We start from the raw sequence: 23739 nt of genomic DNA on the forward strand, positions 1-23739 counted from the left end.
AGACTCAATTAGAACAATAATACAAAGATGTTCTACTTAACTATGTTGCAGGATAAACTGGTTCAGTGTTGTTATCGTACATTAACAACTTGATACACTTTTATCACTACACAACTTTTATTTCTTCCAGTTGCAATACATAGTGACAAATATCTTCTATCTCCGACTCGCAGTAAGCTGTACAATTTCCAGTCTAAAACTCAGTGTGAATGTTAGGAGATATAACTACTTGTAAATATTGAAAACAGCTAAGTTAGTTAATTACATGTTCCACCGGTCATCTGAACAATTCTTGTTCTTTTACTGGCTAACAGTTCTCAAGCAGAAATTCATCAGTGGAATAGGAGGAATTGTCCAGAAGAAATAATTTTAAAATAGATTTGAAATTTGCTTCACTACCTGTACATTATTAGGCAAATGATCAAACATTTTTGTTGCTCCATACTGAACTCTTTTCTGATTTACTGACAGTATTAACAATGGATAATAAGTCATTTTTCCCTCTAGGAAACAGGAGTTTATCAAGTACAAAATCATTATGTATTGACAGTTTTACACGTAAGTTCACTCAGAAATAGTATTAACATTCTAAAAAGGATTTCATGTCATGTTTTCACTATCCTATACAAACTAATTCTTAGGTAACTTCATTATTTTTTCTAGAATTTTATCCAAATGCTTTTGAAACAAAGAGTGCCATATATTTATATGTAACTATTAATGAAAGATAAAATGACACACACTGATATTACCATAAAATAAATATATGCCATACAGGAAACATTAGTTACAGCTCAACACAATAAAATGAAACATCCTTTGTTAGTATGCAAAAGTATGCATGGTGTCAGGTTATTTAACAATGGTGAATTGTGTTCTCCACATTATCTGACATTGGTGCATTATACCATTTCTGTTGGATTGGAAATAACAATATTGTCCATCTTTTGACAAAACCAATTCCTCACGTACATCCCCAGTTTCTACTCAACCTTTACGACGTAACATTCAGTTATTTACTGCAACATTGTCATAGTACTTCTTGATGTAAATGCAAGTATCATTGTTCTGTTTTATTACAGGACCGGGAAGACTGCTCCTTACTTCCCTGAGTGAGTCTGACTCTGGTAACTACACGTGTGAGGCTGTGAATGACATCACAGGGCAGCTGGTGAGGTCACCTCGTATCTTCTCTGTGACTGTCACGAGGGACCCACCACGCTCAGCACCCCGTTTCCTGGATGACCCTGTTCCACTGCGGAGGTACCCTGTCAGGGCAGGTGAGTGGTCTCTCGACTGGATCGAAACTTCAGCCATCACTCACTTCATAAACTTTTATTTCTTTTTCAGTCATACCTTATGAGAAAGCATGTACTGTTCCAGTTTATAATGTGTGCTTTTCAAAGATTAGAGTGCTAGGGTAGAACAGAGGGAAATGAGATGCTGAGTTTTAAGTAAGACTGAGACTTTTCATCCAAATGACCATATTTTGTGGTGTTCTGTTACATTAGTTTGTGCATGGTTTAGGCTGACCCTCTCTAAGCATTATTACATTAACAGTTTTCACATTGTGGTGGATGTCTGCTTGTGATTACGTATATACAGTAGTGACACCATAGACACTTCATGGGACAGTGCTCCATATGATCCATAACAAGTATATTCCAACCAGTTTTGTGGCAGGTTGTTCCTAAAGCAAAATACAAGAAGATGTACATATGAGGTTATAATAATGGGCAAATTTTAATAATCATTGACTGAGCAAGCTTCAACCACAGATCATGGGTAGTAATTCCCAAAAGTGGTCTGGCAAAAAAGTTGGAATAACCTCTTCGGATCCACTAGCATAAAAATAAGTTTATACACATAGTATTTCTCTTACATGTAATCACTTGACCAAGAAGGTTAAGAAAATGTAATTATTTACAAAAATTGTTGGCTATATCAGTGGTTCCTAACATGGGTATAATTACCCCATGAGGGGTAAAATGTAATTTTCTGAGGGTAAAATGTAATTTTCTGAGGGATAGAAACAGAAGGATTCGATTGTATTTCACCAAAGAAACTGAATTATTTTTAAAAGATCATTACTATTACACTATTTCATAATGATTATATAAGTTACCGAAAGATGATATTTTTTCAAGTACTAGCAGTAACATGTGAGAAAGTGTGGTGGAGGTTACAGCTTGCGAAATGAATGCATGAATATCCTTTTCCTCAAACAGACTACCCACTACACATGTACATACTTTGTGCCATACATTTATGAAAGTATACTTGATACATGTACATGCCATACAGCACATATTAAAATGCAATATCTGAGTTGTAGGTAGTTCCCAAAATAGACCAGGAACTGCGTCATTATTTAGTGAGTTTTCTTTCATGGGAGACAACATTCATGTACAATTTTTTGAAAGAAATTTCTTTCATTTAACTTTAATTGTTCATTTATTTTGAACAATTGTGATTTCAGTTTTGTAGCCATTTTCAAGTGCATATTGAAATATTAAAATATTTAGGACATGTTGATGATGACACATCTCAGACACGTCAGATGTAGTTTAATATTTCAATATGCACTAGAGAATCACTACAAATGATTATGTAAATTAAATACTTCATTATTCATTTTGCAATGGATAAATGGAATAATAGAGAACATAACACAACAGTAATTATATAACGGCTGGTACTTTGCTGTATGGCCTCCATTTTATTATTATTATTATTATTATTATTATTATTATTATTATTATTAGTGGCAGTGGTCATAAACAAAGCATTGGCAGATTGAGGTCTTCAGTTTCTGCCAGTTCAGAAGTAAAGGACAGAGCAATTATCTGACTTTAGAAATGTAACTTATCTATAAAAAGATGGTTAAAATTAGCAATACTGATAGTCTCATTAGTTTGTGGGTAAATAAAACACCCCATTTATCCTTTGTCATTTTAAAAATAAAAGTGGTCAAAGAATATTATTTTATTTCTAAATTTTAGTTAGGTGCTAATAATGACTGCAGTGCAGTGAGTGGGACGTCAGGGGTAATACATGATTACATTATTCAATCTGGACATTGAGCAAGAGAAGAAAAAAAGAAGGAGCAATTTGGAAAGGCGATTAAAATTCAGGGAGTAGAAATAAAAACTTTGAGATTTACCTATAACATTGTAATTCTGTTGGAGACAGCAAAGGACTTTGGACAACACCTGAATGGAATGAATGGTGTCCAGGAAACAGACAAGATGAACATTAACAAAAGTAAAACAAGGGCAGTGGAATGTAGCTGTATTAAATCCGATGATGCTAAGGGAATTAGATTATGAAATGAGACACTAAATGTACTAGATAAGTTTTGCCATTGGGGCAGAAAACCCATTGATAGTGGCCATAGCAGAGAGGATATAAAATGCAGGTTGCAAATGGCAAGAAAAGTGTTTCTGGGAAAAAAAAGGGTCAGTAAATTTTGGCACCTAATATAAATTTTAATATTAGGTAGTCTTTTCTGAAGGTATTTTTCTGGAGTGCACTTCACTTGTGAAACGTGAATGACAAGGAGTTCAGAGAACAGAAGATTTTGAAATGTGGTGATATAGAAAAATGTTGAACTTTAAGTGAGTAAATTGGATAATTAGTGAGGAAGTACTGAACTGAATTGGGCAAATAAATTTGAGATACATCTTGACTGAAAGAGGATTGGATGACAGGACATCCTGTGGCATCAAGGGATTGTAAATTTGCTAATGGAGGGAAATGTGGGGGGATAAAAGTTGTAGAGGGAGAGCAAGAAATGAATGCACTAAACAGGTCCAAATAGATGTAGGTTTCAGTATTTATGCAGAGATAAAGAGGCTTGCACAGGATGGACTAGTACGGATAGCTGAAGACCACAATAACAATAACAATCATGCCTGACTTAGTTTACAGGTCACATTAAATAAGAGGGTAATTCGAAAAGTGAAGAATGTTTTTTTTCTACAGAAATTTTTATTTGTTATAATTAAAAAAACTGTATTTTGCATATAATTTGATACCCATACTACTTTTCTACAGAGTCATTGTTCAAATTTAGGCACTTTTCATACTGTTTTACCAGCTTATGTATGCCACCTTCATACCCAGTTGTTGCAAAGTTGTTGAAAGATTAATGGCTTCCATAGCACTATCCACTCAAAAAATCTTTAAGTTTGGGGACTAAGTGATAATAACTTGTGGCTAAGTCCTGATTGTATGATGGTTGTTGAAACATTTCCCACTGGAACCACTGAAGCAAATCCTGTGCCACGCCTGCTGCATGCGGGCTGTATTACTGTGAAGGAGGATGACTTCAGTGATTAACATTCTGCACTGATTGTTTTTTATGTGTGGTGAAGTTATTGAAGCATCTGGCAGTAGGCTGCTGTATTTATGGTCTCATATCTAGGCTTATAGTTGATGAGCAGGGCACCCTTATAATCCTAAAACACTGTAGCTATAATCTTTCTAGTACTCAAAATTTGTTTTGCTTTTTTTTGTTTTGGTGCATATTGCAAATGATGCAATTCCACTAATTGGTTGTGGTGTGAAATGTGATATCCAAGTCTCATTACCAGTAGCTCTGTGATTCAAAAATTCATCACCACCCTGTTCATAGTGACTGAGAAATATCAAATGCAACTGCAATTTTTTTGGTTTTGTGTTCGTTGGACAAACTTTTTTGTTCGACACACTTTTTTTTGTAGCCTGGATCTGCAATAACAGCCTAGTACAACACAGTTTCTGAAATTGTTGGAAAGAACAAGTGAGGTCCACTAATATTGAAGTGGCTATCTTCTTGTATGTTTGTTTCAGTCCTTCCTTTGAGTCTGTCAGTCACCACTGAGGGCTGGTCCAAGCGATCTTAGTCGTGAATATTCTTCTGTCCGTCATTAAACATGATACAGCACTTCTGAACTGACACCTTGTTCATCGCATTACTGTAAACTTATTACCTGTCTATAAATTTTGATGGGTCAGACTATTTGTCCATTTAAAAAGTGGATAACACTGTGCACCTTACACTTGTTGGAAGTCATCAATTTTGCCACATATTTTAAAGTCACACAGTCAAGCAGTAAACAACCATATTGGACCATAGCTGCTGCCAAATTGAAACGATTGAGTAGGGGAGGAAGTGGGGGGTGGGGGGAGGGAAAAGGGGGGGGGTGCAGTCAAGCCTCAGAACAAAACATTCTTTACATTCCGAGTAACCCTCATAGCTACTGTTTAAATTTTGAATCTCTTTTTGCTCATTCAAATCCTGTCTTTTTCTCCCACAACATTCTTGTTCATCCTGATTCACATCTTCTATAATTTTACTTCCAGTTTTGCACAGCAGCTTTCACATACACGCACTAAATTTGTTCTAATTTATGATGTTTTGTCTTACGTGTTTCCCATATGCTGCATTTGACATTTCAGGTGATAATGTGACGTTGCCCTGCTGGGCGCTCGGACATCCGACTCCAGTGACGAAGTGGTTCCGGGAAGGTAACCACAAATTGCACCCCACGCGCTCTGCCCTGGTTCCTGGTGGACTGATGCTGACAGGGACCACACTGGAAGATTCAGGGCGCTACAAGTGCATCTTGGAAAATTCACTAGGTTCTGTCTCACTGGAAGCACTAGTTGAAGTTTTGGGTACGTGGCTTCATACTTTGTAGCTGAGGTCTACTCTGAACTGAGAGCAGAAACAGTATTTTGTGTTATCCTGTTCATTTTATTATTTTCATTTTAGCTTTTGTAACCAAAAATAACATAAAACAATTTATAATTAATTATTCAGGGTGTATACACCCTGGGACAATCAGGAAATCTGAGAAAAATGGGAATTCTTTCATCCATGGGAAATCTAGGAAAAAATTACCATTTTTTTAGAGATCTGAGAATTTTTCTTTGTTTTAGTTATCAGTCAAATTTGTGTAATTTTATTGGGTAAGAATGGATATTCTAGGGTAGAGCCCACTGCTGCAGAATAATACTGCAGCAGCAAAACATAAATGAGGGAATAATACCAAAATAAAATTTTAGTTGTAATGAAAAGGCACCATTTACTACTACAAAACACAGTGCTTACACAAATGTTTGCTGACAGAAAAACATATCAAAGGCTTTAGGATGGAAAATATGCAATACTCCATAACAACAAACTGCTTTTTATGAGTGTAATGTCACAACTGTGTACATTTCTAACAGGCCATAGAAAAAATTGCAACTGGTGGTTTGAGAATTGTTTCTTTCAAAATAAATTTAGATGAATTATTTTAAGTTTGGAAATGTGTGATGAATTTCTTAAACAGTGGAGTGTTTCTACTCTCACTCAAAATTTGACTCTTTGAGGACCAGCCACTTAGAAAAATGTTGGGCACAGAAGACCAGCCATTTAAGCCATTATTTAAAATTTTACTGGCACATTTGTGTTTGATGTATCTTAAATAACTCCTGTGAAGAAATACCATAATTCAAGGTTAGTTTTTCATATTTATTTTAGGTCCTTCATAAATTACAAATTATGCATTAATGATGACAAAAAGTATTATCATCTTTAGAAAAGGGGGGGGGGGGGGGGTTCTTGATTGATTTCACATATAATTGGCTTTTTTTATGGAAAATTCAAAATACTTGATAAAACATATATCCAACCAGGTAAATCCTAAAATATTCAGTGTGCAGCAGTGAAATTTATAATCATGCTTGTCAGAAATATTCAGCTGCTGCAATTTAAGGCAGGTATTTGATTGTGATCAGTCAGTCATGCTGTACTTCATTCAAGCTCTCTGTTTGGGACACACCTCCACTACAGATGCCCTTTTGAAGGTTATGTATAGTGTCACCACCAATCGGAACTTCATGAAACTATAGGGGCATCGCATATATTCATAGGCACTTGTAGAATGTCTGTAGCGACCTGGCAGTGAACAAATGCGTAGGGAGTCGTTGGGCGAGACGTTTGTCATCATCACAACAAGATCGTGCAATCCTATCTGATATCCTACATGCCAACCAACTGAAGCGGGAATTTCCACAATGTCCCAAAACAAATTCTACATCTTTTCAACTGAAATCGGCAAATGGCGGAAGCAAAGTTGTACACGTTACACACACACACACACACACACACACACACACACACACATACACACACTCTCTCTCACACACACACACACGTGCCACAGTTAGGTGCAGGCATTCTAAACTATAGTGCACCTCATACATATTGTGATGGCTTATAGTTTTTGGTTTTTATATCAATTTGTTTGAGTAGAAAATTAAGGAAAAAAATATATTCAACAAATTTATTTTACAATTTATGAAATTTAAATACCAGTTTATAAGAAGATAACTGATGCAGTTGTTCATTTGTTCCGTACACCTTCGAGTTCTTTTATAGAATATAACTTTCTTTTGTTGAATGCCTTAACTGGCAGTTGAATTTTGAAAATTACATCAGATTCATTGTACATAAGAAGATCACTTTGTTTTTGCCAAATATGCCATTTCCTCTTTTTGCCATGCAACTCACTTCTGTCCCAGTTTTACAAACTTTAGTGACTCTTCCTTCCCAGACTTCACTCTGATTGCCCTCATATTTGATAATGACACAATCTTTAATTTCAGATGCTTCCCTTTGACTCATATTTTTTCAAGTACTTCCCTTAAACATAAGTCCATTTTATCTGGTTCATAAAGGCAAAATTGCCTTCCACCTTCTTTGGTTTGATATTTATTGTTCATTATTTCCTGTAGTATAACTTGCAATTTGTATTATAAAGACTATTTTAATACAAGTGTTAAATACTGTACCAGCAGTGCAAAATAATTTAACATGAACACCCTGTAGGTGGAAATTTGGAACCATAGTTACATCTTATTTTTAAGTTTCTTATAAAATATCATACAGGATGGTGCACAAAATGATCCAATATTTGTTTCTGTAAAAAATATTCATTTCACTCAAAATACATAATTGTAAAATACAACATGTTAACGGTGTACCTGAAGGTTATGTTCTGCTTATCGTGTGTTCAATATGACCACCATTACGTGTACCAACTTCTTCATCAGAAACTGCTGTAGTTTTGAATTACTCATTGACACACATCCTCTGCTATCTCATTGCATGCCTCAGCTACCAGCTCTCACAGTTCCATCACTGTACAAGGATGTTTAGAAGAAATCTTTTCCTTCACAGATCCCCGAAGAAAAAAAATCACACAGATTCATGTCTTTCTGAAAATACATTTGTCTTGAAAGTTTCATGTCTGAGACAACATCAGCTGTGTGTGGTTCGATATCATCCTGCATGAACCACTGGTTTTCTAATTGAAATTGTTTTTGCAGAGGAACAAAATTATTACGTATCATGTTTAGATAACATTCACTGTTCACCTGAGGTAGCGGCCCATACAGTAATCTGATATAGTGTGATGCACCATTTCATGAAAAACATTTGGATTCTCGGAAACCCAAAAGTGCACATTTAGTTTATTTACAGTGCATCAAGGTGAAAATATGTCTCAACTGAAACCAAAATTAGTTCAACAATACGCCTTGATTCACAACCCATTCAGCGGATGTTTTCTTCAATGTTTATTGTCTGTCATTAATTTAGGAGACACTGCTTGTTTGTATGGATACAAATGCAAATCAGTTTTTAAAATTTGTTGTACAGATTGTCTGTAAATCCTAAGCTATGCTACTGCTTTGCCTGTTGATTTGCTGGGCTTCTCAGTAATGCTGCTCTGACAGCTATGATGTTCTGTGGAGAATGGAACAATGGCAGACCATTCACACATTCCTTGAGGTACTGAACCATCACTATTGAATATTTCATAACATATACACATTGTTTTAAATGAGAGTGACCAATGAGTTTTAAAATGAGCATGAAACCAATTCTCTGAAACACCACACTTTTCGTTTTACAAAAAAATAACACACAATGCTCTGTTCAACAGTCAGTCTTCCTTTGTCAGCCATATTGGACCAATACATAAACATTGCACTTGGAAATAAAATAAACTAATCTCCTTGAGCTACTCTCACGTCTGTCAACATAACACAAAGTAACAACTGATAACCAAAAAAATTAATGTCAAAACAAATGTAGGATAATTTCATGCACTGCTCTGTGTAATGCAAAATTTATTAAAAATGTCTGGAATAAATCATTGCTAAATATTGAGAAATGAGAATAGTATTCAGCATTATGTAAATTCCCTTACCCATCTATGATCACACACAAAGGTTTGCAACAAAAGCAAAATTACGTTGCCTTCTCAAGAAAGTTCGACAGCAACTGATGCTTTCCAAGTATGCCAGTGTAGTAATTTGGCAGTTTTGTAGTGTGCAGCATGTATAGCATTTCCATATGTAGCAGAAAAGAAATTCACACAATTTGTTCAGGTGTACACAACAATGTCATTGGAGACTTACTGTTAGGACCATAGTTACAAGCCCAGACTATAATTACGACAAACTGGCTTAACATCTACTGCTTTGCTAGTGTAGGCTGTATGGCTTGTAGAGATGTTTTGTTTTGTTTTTATGTAATCAAATTTTTATGTTGTTCACAAATTGCAACAGCTTCTAAGCTTTTCGCTCTAATTAAGGCCATGTAACCATGGTTTTATCTGAATGTATCTCTGATCAAAAATCAATTCTGGTAGCTGGAGTCCAAAGTTTTTGTTAATTGTGCTTTTTGCATTCTTGTGGAGATATTTCCATATCAACTTTCATCCCTTAACAAATATTTCTTTATATCTAACTGAGAAGTGAAATACCAGTTGCCATAAATTTAGCTTTAAATATTTAAAAATGTAATTTAGATTTAATTTTTTTTTAATGTAACAAAATATTTTCTTAAAAATTTACAGCCTCTATTGCACTCTCCAAGGGGTTGAATTCCCAGAAGCACTGAAACATGTATTTTTTTCTTTTTTCGATTTCAAATCAAGAAGTCAAATGCCAATTGTCATAGATGTAGCCTTAAAAATCCTTTAGTAGTTCTGTAGAAATTATTTGTTTTCAAAAAAAATCTTTCAACCACTATTTCGCCCCCTTAGTGGTTGAATTTTCAAAAATGTTTAAACACATATTTTTTATTTTCTGACTGAGATACTTGTTTTTGTAGATCTAGCTTCAAAATTCCCTTAGTAGAGACATACTTCAAAAAGCCTTTCATCCACTATTTCACCCCTTAGGGGTGGAATTTCAGGCAATCCCTCTTCAAAAAGCTTTTGTAATGAAATATTTTCATAAAAAGTCCCATCCCCTATTCCACCCTCTTAGTGTTTCAATTTCCAAAAACACTGAAACACATTTTTTTTATTTGTAACTGTGAAATCAAATACCAATTTTCATGGGCGTAGCTTTCAAAAACTTAAGCAATTTTTTAATAGTGACATACTTTTTTAAAAAGCTGCCACTCACTATTTCACCCCCTTAGGGCACTCTTGTCCTTGGGGTGGGAAACTGCCTCTAAAAGCAGAAGATTCAGCAATGATAAATGGCACGAATATGCAGAACTGAATGGAAACCACTGCATTAAAGACACGTAACATGTAACATGTATCCACAGGACATGTGGCCTGTAACTGAAGAAGTGTCATGATGATCTCTCCATTGGCAAAATATTCCAGAATAGTCCTCAATTCGGATCTCCGGGAGGAAACAGCAAAAGGGGGAGTTACCATGAGAAAAAAACTAAATAATCAACGGAAGGATAACATGTCAGGAATGTCAGAAGCTTCAATGTGAGAGGGAAACTAGAAAATCTGAAAGGGGAAATGCAAAGGCTCAATCTACATATAGAAGGGGTCAGTGAAGTGAAGTGAAATGGAGACAAGGATTTCTGGTCAGATGAGTATAAGGTAATATCAACAACAGCAGAAAGTGGTTATAACAGGAGTAGGATTTGTTATGAATAGGAAGGTAGGGCAGAGAGTGTGTTACTGTGAACAGGGTTGTTCTTATCAGAATCGACATCAAACCAACACCAGCAATGATAGTTCAGGTATGCATGCCAACGTCACAAGCTGAAGATAAAGAGATAGAGAAAATGTATGAGGATATTGAAAGGGTAATACAGTATGTAAAGGGGCATGAAAATCTAATAGTCATAGAATAAAGTTGTAGGGGGAGGAGTAGAAGAAAAGATTACAGAAGAAAGATGGGACAAGGAATGAGAGAAGAGAAACACTAATGGAGTTCTGTAACAAGTTTCAGCTAGTAACAGTGAATACCCTCTTCAAGAATCCCATGAGGATGGGGTATACTTGGAAAAGGATGGGTGGTGTGGGAAGATTTCAGTTAGATTACATCATGGTCAGACAAAGATTCTGAAATCAGATACTGGATTGTAAGACGTACACAGGAGCAGATATAGATTCAGATCACAATATAGTAGTGATGAAGAGTAGACTGAAGTTTAAGACATTAGTCAGGAAGAATCAATACACAAAGAAGTGGGATATGGAAGTACTAAGGAATGACAAGATAACGCTTGAAGTTCTCTAAGGCAATAGATACAGCAGTAAGGAATAGCTCAGTTGGCAGTACAGTTGAAGAGGAATAAACATATCTAAAAAGAACCATCACAGATGTTGGGAAGGAAAACTTAGTTACAAAGAAGGTAACCATGAAGAAACCATGGGTAACAGAAGAAATACTTCAGTTGATTGATGAAAGGAGGAAGTAAAAAAATGTTCAGGGAAACTCAAGGATACAGAAATACAAGTCGCTGAGGAATGAAATAAATAGGAAGTGCAAGGAACCTAAGATGCAATGGCTGCAGGAAAAATGTGAAGTCATTGAAAAAGACATGATCGTTGGTAGGACAGACTCAACATACCGGAAAGTCAGAACAACATTCAGTAACATTAAAAGCAATGGTGGTAACATTAAGATTGCAATGGGAATTCCACTGTTAAATGCAGAAGAGAGTGCAGATAGTTGGAAAAAATACATTGAAAGCCTCTGTGAGGGAGAAGATTTGTCTAGTGTGATAGAAGAAGAAACTGGAGTCAATTTAGAAGAGATAGGGGATCCAGTATTAAAATCAGAATTTAAAAGAGCTTTGGAGGACTTACGGTCAAATAAGGCAGAAGGGTTAGATAACATTCCATCAGAATTTCTAAAATCATTGGGGGAAGTGGCAACAAATCGACTATTCACATTGGTGTGTAAAATGTATGAGTCTGGCGACATACTATCTGACTTTCAGGAAAGTATCATTCACACAATTCTGAAGATGGCAAGAGCTGACAAGTGCGAGAATTAATGCACAATCTGCTTAACAGCTCATGCATCCAAGTTGCTTACAAGAATAATATACAGAAGAATGGAAAAGAAAATTGAGGATGCACTAGATGATGATCAGTTCGGCTTTAGGAAAAGTAAAGGCACGAGAGAGGCAATTCTGACATTGCGGTTAATAGTCGAAGCAAGACTAAAGAAATATTAAGACACGTTCATATGGTTAGTCAACCTGGAAAAAGCATTTGACAATGTAAAATGGTGCAAGATGTTCGAAATTTTGAAAAAAGTAGGGGTAAGCTATAAGGAGAGACAGGTCATATACAGTACATACAACAGCCAAGAGAGAATAATAGGGGTGGGCGACCAAGAGTGAAGTACTCATATTAAAAAGGGTGTAAGACAAGGATGCAGCCTTTTGCTCACATCGTTCAATCTGTACATCGAGGAAGCAATGACAGAAATAAAGGAAATGTTCAGGAGTGGAATAATAATTGAAGGTGAAAGGGTATCAATGATACGATTCGCTGAGGACATTGCTATCCTAAGTGAAGAAGGATTACATTATATGCTGAATGGATTGAACAATCTAATAAGAACAGAATATGGATTGAGAGTAAATCAAAGAAAGAAGAAAGTAATCAGTAGTAGTAGAAATGAGAACAGTGAGAAACTTAGAATCAGGATTGATAGTCACGAAGTAGATGAAGTTAAGGAATTCTGCTACCTAGGCAGTAAAATCACCAATGTCGGACAGAGCAAGGAGGATATCAAAAGCAGACTAGCTACAACAAAAAAGGCCTTTGTGGCCAAGAGAAGGCTAATAATACACTCCTGGAAATTGAAATAAGAACACCATGAATTCATTGTCCCAGGAATGGGAAACTTTATTGACACATTCCTGGGGTCAGATACATCACATGATCACACTGACAGAACCACAGGCACATCGACACAGGCAACAGAGCATGCACAATGTCAGCACAAGTACAGTGTATATCCACCTTTCACAGCAATGCAGGCTGCTATTCTCCCATGGAGACGATCGTAGAGATGCTGGATGTAGTCCTGTGGAACGGCTTGCCATGCAATTTCCACCTGGCGCCTCAGTTGGACCAGCGTTCGAGCTGGACGTGCAGTCCGCGTGAGACGACGCTTCATCCAGTCCCAAACATGCTCAATGGAGGACAGATCTGGAGATCTTGCTGGCCAGGGTAGTTGACTTACACCTTCTAGAGCACGTTGGGTGGCACGGGATACATGCGGACGTGCATTGTCCTGTTGGAACAGCAAGTTCCCTTGCCAGTCTAGGAATGGTAGAACGATGGGTTCGATGACGGTTTGGATGTACCGTGCACTATTCAGTGTCCCCTCGACGATCACCAGAGGTGTACGGCCAGTGTAGGAGATCGCTCCCCACACCATGATGCCGGGTGTTGGCCCTGTGTGCCTCAGTCATATGCAGTCCTGATTGTGGCGCTCACCTGCACGGCGCCAAACACGCATACGACCATCATTGGCACCAAGGCAGAAGCGACTCTCATCGCTGAAGACGACACATTTTCATTCGTCCCTCCATTCACACCTGTCGCGACACCACTGGAGGCGGGCTGCACGATGTTGGGGCGTGAGCAGAAGACGGCCTAACGGTGTGCAGGACCGTAGCCCAGCTTCATGGAGACGGTTGCGAATGGTCCTCGCCGATACCCCAGGAGCAACAGTGTCCCTAATTTGCTGGGATGTGGCGGTGCGGTCCCCTACGGCACTGCGTAGGATCCTACGGTCTTGGCGTGCATCCGTGCGTCGATGCGGTCCGGTCCCAGGTCGACGGGCACGTGCACCTTCCGCCGACCACTGGCGACAACATCGATGTACTGTGGAGACCTCACGCCCCACGTGTTGAGCAATTCAGCGGTACGTCCACCCGGCCTCCCGCATGCCCACTATACGCTCTCACTCAAAGTCCGTCAACTGCACATACGGTTCACGTCCACGTTGTCGCGGCATGCTACCAGTGTTAAAGACTGCGATGGAGCTCCGTATGCCACGGCAAACTGGCTGACACTGACAGCGGCGGTGCACAAATGCTGCGCAGCTAGCACCATTCGACGGCCAACACCGCGGTTCCTGGTGTGTCCGCTGTGCCGTGCATGTGATCATTGCTTGTACAGCCCTCTCGCAGTGTCCGGAGCAAGTATGGTGGGTCTGACACACCGGTGTCAATGTGTTCTTTTTTCCATTTCCAGGAGTGTATCAAATGTCGGCCTTATTTTGAGGAAGGAATTTCTGAGAATATACATCTGGCGTACAACATTGTATGGTAATGAAACATGGACTGTGGGAAAACCAGAACAGCATTTGAGATGTGGTGCTACAAGCAAGTGTTGAAATTTAGGCAGACTGATAAGGTAAGGAATCAGGAGGTTCCTCGCAAAATTGGAGAAGAAAAGAATATGTGGAAAATGCTGACAAAGAGAGGGGGCAGGATGATACGACATCGGTTAAGACATGAGGGTACCTGTGAAGAAACCATGGGTAACAGAAGAAATACTTCAGTTGATTGATGAAAGGAGGAAGTAAAAAAAATGTTCAGGGAAACTCAAGAATACAGAAATACAAGTCGCTGAGGAATGAAATAAATAGGAAGTGCAAGGAACCTAAGATGCAATGGCTGCAGGAAAAATGTGAAGTCATGAAAAAGAAATGATTGTCGGTAGGACTGATTCAAGTGCTACTCTGAGATGAAAAAGTTAGCACAGAAGAGGAATTCATGGTGGGCCACATCAAACCAGTCAGACGACTGATGACAAAAGCCTAAATAATAATTATAAAAAAAGGTTAAACTTCTGAAGATGGTGAAACATGTACTTTTTTATTTCTGGTCAAGAAATCAAATACCATTTTTTTGTAGGTATAGCTTCATAACTGCCTTAATAGTGACATTTTTCAAAAATGCCCTACATCCACTACTTCACTCCCTTTGGGTCAGAATTTTGAAAAAAAATCCTTCTTTAATGACACCTATAGTTTAAAGTCCACACCTTTCCCAAATTTCAAGTTTGTATCATTAGCTGCTTGGACTGGGCAATGATGAGTCAGTCAGTCACTCAGGACATTGTCTTCTATGTATAGAGATTATAGTACTTCAGTGTAAGACTTACAGATTTCCTATATATTCATCAGATCCACAAATTCTGAAAGCTAGTTTCCAATTACAGAGCCACCAGTACTGGTGAGAGGCCCGAAGGTGGATCGAGTGCAGCAAGGAGACAATGTTGTTCTCGAGTGCGAGTTTCGAGGGTCTCCACAACCCAACATCACGTGGGTCTTCAACGGAAACTCTGTGACCAATGACAGCCACATCACAGTTATCAGTAAGCAATGTTCCATGTTCATAGACAGCATAATGAGTGCAACTTTTGCATGTAATCTGTTTGGCATTAAAACTGTTTAATAAAAATGACAATAATACTATAACTTTGTTTTGAAATGTAGTGTTTTACAGCATTCTAGAGTTTTGTAATTCTATAGCTTTCACTCTTCTCCAATTTAGAATTATACAGATTTGAGCCGCAACTCCAATTTACTCCAAAATAATGAGTCTGTTGCAAAGTCTTCAAGGGCAGGAAGTGCACATATCTTGTTTTACTGATGCTCTCAATGATTGTCAGTTGTTATTATTCCATTAACTGTCTGGATTTTTTAAAAAAAATATTTGTGTAATTTATGTAAAACTGGTGATGTTTCAATTAATTTCAGCATCTGATTTATTTGAGAATCATCCATTTATTCACATTTTTTTGAATGCTTTAGGTTTGAAACTGTTTTACTGCGCACTAGTGCATCATTTCACTCTCCTTGTTCTATTACAAGTTTTCATACTGCAGTGACAGAACAAAAACATCTCTTTCAAAAACCCTAAAATATAAAAGTAAATAAGATATATATTATACATAGATTGTTAGTGGAATACAATTTTTTGTGAGTTGAAAAATACTAATAATTTTTATAGTAGTTTTGGTTTATAAAAATTAATTTTATAAAACAAAATAATTATTTCAAAACACTTTACATTAAATTTTATTTAGAAAAGTAATTAAAAATTACTAATAACTGGTTTTGGATGAGACAGGATCACAAGAATATTCATTATTTGTGCAGTATTTACTCCAGAAGTAAACCTGTAATGATGTGTGTGGTTACTGTATATGAAAATGTTTTTTTATTCTTGTGCCTTTGTCCCACATCAGTACAGGGTCAGCATGGTTTTTAATGCGTTTGGTATGTTTAGTTTAAGGAGTCACTGGGTGCCATTCCTGTCTCACCCCTTAACCTTCTCCCCCTCCCAAGACAGAACATGTGTACCTCAGCTGCCTGCGAGCAGTGTTGTTTATGTGGAAGTGAGCAAAATGTTTGTGATTCATGTAATTGATGTGGGATACTGGTACAAGCCTAGTATTCACCTGGTAGGATGTTCTGCTGCAGCAGTTCTTCTAGCACTTGACCCCAGCGTTGTGTTCAGTTGTAATATACACAGTCCCCCAGCTGAGGTGTAGGAACTGTCCTCGCTCTGTCTGCATGCAGCATGTCAGGTCTAAATGAACCAGTCTTGTGCTGGTGCTGGTGGGACCTATTGAGTACCCTGCAGTTTGGACGTCTTCTCCGGGTATATTTTTTGTGATACAGTCATGCTTTCTCCCACGAATTGCTCGTAGCATGCCCATACGAGAAGTGGTTATCACCCATTTCTTCACTTGAAAATATGTATGGCGCTGTGGCAACTACTTCAAATGCTACACATGCACATCATGTTTGCTGTTCTGTGAACAAACTGATACCTGAACCGTAAGGTCACATTCACGTTGCATCCTCGATGCTCACAAATCACCAGCATGGCCGAAACTTGAGATGTGTTCGGGTGCTTTGAGGTCACACTTTGCTTGACAACAATGAAAGCAAAGTACTCAACTAAATGACAGTGATGCTTCAGCAGTGGGGTTGCAGCATAACATAGCCTTAGACACTAAAAGTATTGTAAGATTGGCAGGACTGCAGTTGCGCGTACATTGTAACGTGGAAAATCTTGGCTTCCAAACCCATGTTTATTAGGATTATTTGCATATTTCACTGTTATCTACTTTCCACTTTCCTTTTTACCTAAAACAGTCAAGCACCCAGTAAAGCTAAGATGTTGGCAGCTAATGATCCCATAAACATGAATATGAAACTGATATAATTAAATTTTCCTTGAGACATTTTGGTCTCATCTTTATCTCTGCTGGGGTGCTACTCCAATACCAGAGAACATCAACAATAGTGACAATCTAAGAAGGGAAAAATAATCTGAAGGCATAAACTGAAGTATGTGTTAGGGAGGGCACTGCAATAGGGTAGTCTGTGCAGCTGTTTTAGCTAAACTGCTGCAGGGATGTGAAGGCTAGCACACCTGCCTAGTAAGCAAGGAGACATGGATTCAAGGGCCAGTTGTGGTACAAATTTTAATTCATTCCTTCAGCTTCTGTCATTATCGAGGAATATTAATTATGTATCTCTACCTCCATGGGTACATTCTTCTGTAAAGCACCTTGCCAACCCCCCCCCCCCCCCCCCCCGCCCCCTTTCCCCCTGCTGCTCCCTCTCCCCCCCCCCCCTCCCCACTCTCTCATACACACACACACACACACATTCTCCTTTATCCCTCCTCCAGAACAACTTCTCCTGTTATTTCTTGCATTTCAAATGTTCCTTCCCAAGGAGTAAAGAACATCAGTGTTTGGAGAATGTGAAAATCTGTGTGTATGTGTTTTTGAGAGAGAGAGAGAGAGAGAGAGAGAGAGAGAGAGAGAGAGAGAGAGTGAGTGAGTGAGTGAGAGTGTGTGTGTGTGTGTGTGTGTGAGAGAGAGAGAGAGAGAGAGAGAGAGAGAGAGAGAGAGAGTGAGTGATTTTGTGCTTTACAAGATGAGTTAACAGTAGGGGTAAGTGCAATTTCACAGAAAACGAAATGGAGCAATTACATTTTTGACTTTAGCTGCACTGGTTGCAGCATTGGACAGCACTGAATGGAAGTATGCTAGCAAACTTGCCCGCAGGTCGACATGAGAGAACTGAGCTTTTTAATTAATTTGTCTATGGGCTGTTGTCATCTCACTCTGTTATCCATGTGGATCTCTAAGAATTTCACACATGGAGCTTCATCCAGTGTTTGTCCATTGATCTCTCAACTTTTGGCACCTTAAAGTAATTTTTATATGTTTGGAATTGTATAGTATTAGCACTTCCAGGATTAGGGGCTAAGCTCTTTACTGTGAATCAGTTGTACTAAGTGTATTCTATTAGTCTCGTGTCTAGTTACATATAACTATGACAACAAACCAAGTGAACTACTTTGCAATGATCCACTTGAAACCAAGGTCTCCTATATATCAAAAACTCACAAAGCCTCTGAAAGTTTATTGTTATAGTCTGCTTTTGCCTTATGTACAACATTTGTGTCATAAATGATTGTTTTCAGCATAATGTACAGAAACAATTTTATCAGTCATACCACTGTGGTGATGTAGATACAATTATGATATTAAGAGTGACCTGGATAAAATAGGAGCTGCAACAGGATGTACGAATGTGGGTTTTGTTGAGGTATTGCAGCGTTACGATCAGCCCTCGGTTAACCCTTCTGTGTGGCGAGTTAACAGAGAGTTGAGCGAGCAGCTGCTGGACGGTGCAAAAACACACATTTATACAGTGCCTGTTGGTAGCATTGGGAGCTGGGGATACACTCGACATGGCCTGCACCTAAATAGTCTAGGGAAGGATAGATTAGCTGATTTAATTGTAGGTCGTCTAAAGGGGGCCACTAGCACTCAAGGCAAAACCCCTGTGACCCGAAAGGGCATAGGGGCACCCTTTTTAGGTTGAACAAAATGTCCAGACAGGCAGCTCTTAAAGGTAAAAAAATAAATGGTTCGAATAAAGGTAGAGGAAACAGTTCTGTTAATATATTTCACCAAAATATCAGGGGATTAAGGAACAAAATAGACGAACTAATAATTTGTTTTGAGAATATTAAAAATACAACAGAAGTTGATGTACTGTGCCTGTCTGAACATCATATAACTACACAAATGGAAAATGTAAATATTAATGGGTATAAACTAGCAACTTATTTTTGTAGAGACAATATGGAGAAAGGAGGAGCTGCCATTTATGTTAAGGGGGAACATAGTTTTAAAAACATAGAAACCACAAAATTCTGTGTAGAACAGCACATTGAAGTATGCGCTTGTGAGCTTAAATTGGACAGTGGTAAATTCATAATTGTGACTGTGTATAGGTCCCCACATGGAAATTTTCAAATGTTTCTTAAAAACCTAGATCTCTTGCTGCGTTATCTGTCAGAAAAGGGAAAACACATTATCATTTGTGGAGATTTTAACATAGATTTTCTTAAACACTCAAGCAAGAAGAATGACCTTGAACTATTACTTTGCTCTTACAATCTGCCATCAGTCATTGATTTTCGTACTCGTATTGTACAAGACAGTAGCACCCTGATAGATAACATTTTCATAGACCAAGATAAATTAAAAGAAGTAAGCACATATCCTATTAAGAATGGGCTTTCTGATCACGATGCACAGCTACTTTCAATTCATGACTTTGCTCCATACAGTAATGTGAAAAAAACAAACAAAATAATACGCGCAATTAACCATATAACAATGCAACAATTTAAGGAAAGCTTGAAAAGGGTAGACTGGGAGGATGTTTATCAGGAACCTGATGCAAATGTTAAATTTAACTTATTCCATGATAAACTTGTGGGCATATTTGAAAACAGTTTTCCTAAGAAATTAGTGAATCATAATTCAAATAAACTTGATAAAAAACCATGGCTGACTAAAGGGATTAAAATTTCTTGTAGCCGGAAATGGGAACTATACCAAGACACTAGAATACGTCGAGATGAAGAAAAGCTCAACCATTATAAGAAATATTGTAATATATTAAGGAAAGTTATAAAAAAAATCCAGAAGTATGTGTATCAAGTCTGAGATTAGCACCTCTGATGACAAAGTTAAAACAATATGGAATATAGTTAAAAGGGAAACAGGGCAACCAAGGTCACAGGACAACAGTATTACTGTTAAGCACAATAAAAAGCTTATAAATGAAAAATCACAGGTTGAAAATATTTTTAATAATCATTTTATAAATGTAGTGGAAAATATAGGCACCAGCTGCTCACCAGATAGGGCAGAACTCTATATGAAAGAGGCATTCCCGGTGCAAACAAATGAAATTGAAATCCTACCCACCTCACCGTCTGAAATTAAGAAAATAATAAATTCACTTAAGAATAAAAACTCACATGGAACTGATGGTATCTCCAATAAAATACTAAAATCTTGGCCACACCTGATAAGTCGAGTTCTTAGCCACATATATAATAGCTCATTGAATCAGGGAATATTTCCTGACAGATTGAAATATGCCATAGTTAAACCCTTGTATAAAAAAGGTGACAAGACAGACGTCAACAATTATCGTCCTATTTCACTTCTGACATCCTTCTCAAAAGTGTTTGAAAGAGTAATGTACTCAAGAGTAATTTTACACATTAGTGGGAATAACATTTTAACAAAATGTCAGTTCGGTTTTCAGAAAGGTGTTTCAACAGATAGTGCTATACACGCTTTCACTGATCAAATTTTAAATGCTCTGGATAGTAGAACATCACCAATTGGGATTTTCTGTGATCTCTCTAAGGCTTTTGATTGTGTGGATCATGAAATCCTCTTAGATAAGCTGAAGTACTATGTAATGAATGGTTCAGTACACAGATGGTTTACTTCATATTTAACTGGTAGAATGCAGAAGGTTGAAACAGTAAACCCACATAGTACACAAAGGGCAGCAGATTATTCAGACTGGGGATGTATCAAGAATGGGGTACCACAGGGTTCTGTCTTGGGGCCTTTATTGTTTTTAATATATGTTAATGACTTGCCTAATTATATTCATGAAGATGCAAACTTGGTTCTCTTTGCAGATGACACAAGTATTGTAATCAAGCCTAAAAAGCAAGAATCAGCTGAGTAAAATGCAAATAATGTTCTTCAAAGAGTTATTAGGTGGTTTTCCGCAAATGGACTTTCATTGAACTTTGAAAAAACACTGTACATACAGTTCAGTACAGGGAAAGGCATAACACCAGAAATAAATATAGAGTGTGGGGGGAAATCTTTAGCTAAAGCAGATTGTTCAAAATTTCTGGGTGTCTGTATTGATCAGAATTTAAACTGGAAGACACACATTGACAATCTACTGAAACGATTGAGCTCAGCTACCTATGCTATTAGTGTCATTGCAAATTTTGGAGACAAGCACATCAGTAAGTTAGCTTACCATGCATATTTTCATTCGTTGCTTTCTTACGGAATCATCTTTTGGGGCAATTCATCCCTAAGAAAGAAGGTATTTATTGCACAAAAACGTGTTATCAGAATAATGTCTGGGGCTCATCCAAGATCATCTTGTAGACAATTATTTAAAGAATTAGGGATATTGCCAGTAGCTTCACAATATGTATACAGCCTAATGAAATTTGTTGTTAGTAACCCAGATCACTTCAGAATTAATAGCACAGTCCACAGCTACAATACTAGGAGACAGGGTGACCTTCACTACCGTTCATTGAATTTGACATTGGCACAAAAGGGGGTGAATTATACTGCCACAAAGATTTTTGGTCAATTGCCAAACAATATCAAAAGTCTGACAGACAACCAATCGGCATTCAAAAGTAAGTTAAGGGAATTCCTGAATGACAACTCCTTCTACTCCATAGATGAATTTTTAGACATAGGCCAAAGAAATACAGTAAGCATTAACAATTGTACCGGATATAAGACTAACAATGATTATTTGGGATAAATGAATCTTGTGTACTTTGACACGTTCCACATCATTACGAAAGAATCGTGTTCATGATCCATGGAACAAGTAATATAACTAACTAACTAACTAAGCCTCATTCCTTTTCATTGAGGGTCCTCCCTCACATGTGTTAGACTGCAACACTGTGTCTTTTGAAAATTTGTAGAGAGCTCAGGCAATCAATTCCTATCTTAGGCACACACATTCAGATGGTATTTTTTAAGGCCTAGAGGAAGGGCAAATCTAAACTACATGAAAAGAGCGAAGTATCTTGTGAGATCATATCAATGATTAACGGTGATTTAACACCAGATTTGCACATATGAAAAGTGAGACAAAGATGGCTTCAAAGAAAATCACGACTGAGAAGAAGAACAAATGGAAGGTTGCAAGTCTTTATCTTCTGGACTGCCTTCAGAGGGAGCCTGAATTCTTCAGCCTCATCACAGGTGGCAAATAATGGATCTTGAATATGGTCCTATGACAAAATGCCAGAGTGAGGAGTGGTACACTGCAGTTTTACCCCACCCTAGGAAAGGAATGATGAATAAACCAAGAATCAAACTGATAGTCATTCAGTATTTTTACAGTCAGAGGACTGTCCACAAAGAATTTATGCCTCCACTACAAACAGCTGATCAAAATTTTTGTCAAGAACTTCTTGAAAGACTCAGGGAAAGGGTGAAATATAAGCAACCAAGCAATACACCCATTTGGATGCCTTGCTGTGGCACTGCTCCTTGTCACATGGTCATTTCCACCAGGGAGTTTTGCATTAAATAGCAGTCCTGTGGTTCCTCAGTACACTGGGTTTGCCAGATCTCATGTTCAGTGACGTTGTTGTACTACCTCACTTCATATACCAGTTTAAAAGGACGTCATTTTGATAATGTTGTAGACAAACAAGGTGCTTTCAAAAGTATTGAACCTTCCTCTTTCCTGTGTATACCAGGAAAGCATGGGAGGCTTTCTTCTGAGGAGATTCATGCGCAGTTATGAATCTTTTCCTGCCAGCAGAAAGCATTAGTTGCTGGCAGTCGACCTGTGAATGTGGATGTGTAATGTGTGGTCTTGGATTCCTGCAAGTTGTAAACTGTCATAACAAAGTCTGGCAAAAGTTTGGTGGTAGTTAAGTGGAAATCTTTCACAATATTAAAGCGCCTCATGGATAAAGGAGTGGTACAACTACTTCAAACATGGCCACTCATCAGTGGATGAACCACGCTCGGGCAGATCCTCAACAAGCCGAAATGACAAAGTCATTGAGTAAGTGCGGACTTTGGTCATGGAAGACCATCTTATATTAGTTTACTTGCAAGTAAGATAAGGTAAGCATTAGATTTGTGCATAAGGAGAACGTCTGCAAAATTTGTGCCAAAACTTCTGCCAATGCAGCAGGAGCAGCACTGACTGGAAATTGCACAGGACGTGCTGGACAATGCAAACAGTAATCCAAACTTTCTGAATATCATGATCATAGTTGTTGAGATGTGAGTTTATGGGTATTACCAGGAAGCCAACATACAG

At 37.8% G+C, this 23739-nt stretch overlaps 1 protein-coding gene across 4 annotated transcripts in view; it reads left to right on the forward strand.

Annotated features, from left to right (window-relative positions):
- LOC126291818 (interference hedgehog) overlaps positions 1-23739 on the forward strand; it is a 505061-nt gene that overhangs the window by 434191 nt on the left and 47131 nt on the right. For all 4 annotated transcript variants that reach the window (XM_049985520.1, XM_049985517.1, XM_049985519.1 and 1 more), the window contains exons 5-7: positions 1083-1280; positions 5443-5661; positions 15495-15650. In XM_049985520.1, coding sequence (XP_049841477.1) covers positions 1083-1280; positions 5443-5661; positions 15495-15650 — 573 coding nt within the window. The remainder of the gene's footprint in view (positions 1-1082; positions 1281-5442; positions 5662-15494; positions 15651-23739) is intronic.

This window comes from Schistocerca gregaria, chromosome 9, assembly GCF_023897955.1.
Source record: "Schistocerca gregaria isolate iqSchGreg1 chromosome 9, iqSchGreg1.2, whole genome shotgun sequence".
Lineage (NCBI taxonomy): Eukaryota > Metazoa > Arthropoda > Insecta > Orthoptera > Acrididae > Schistocerca > Schistocerca gregaria.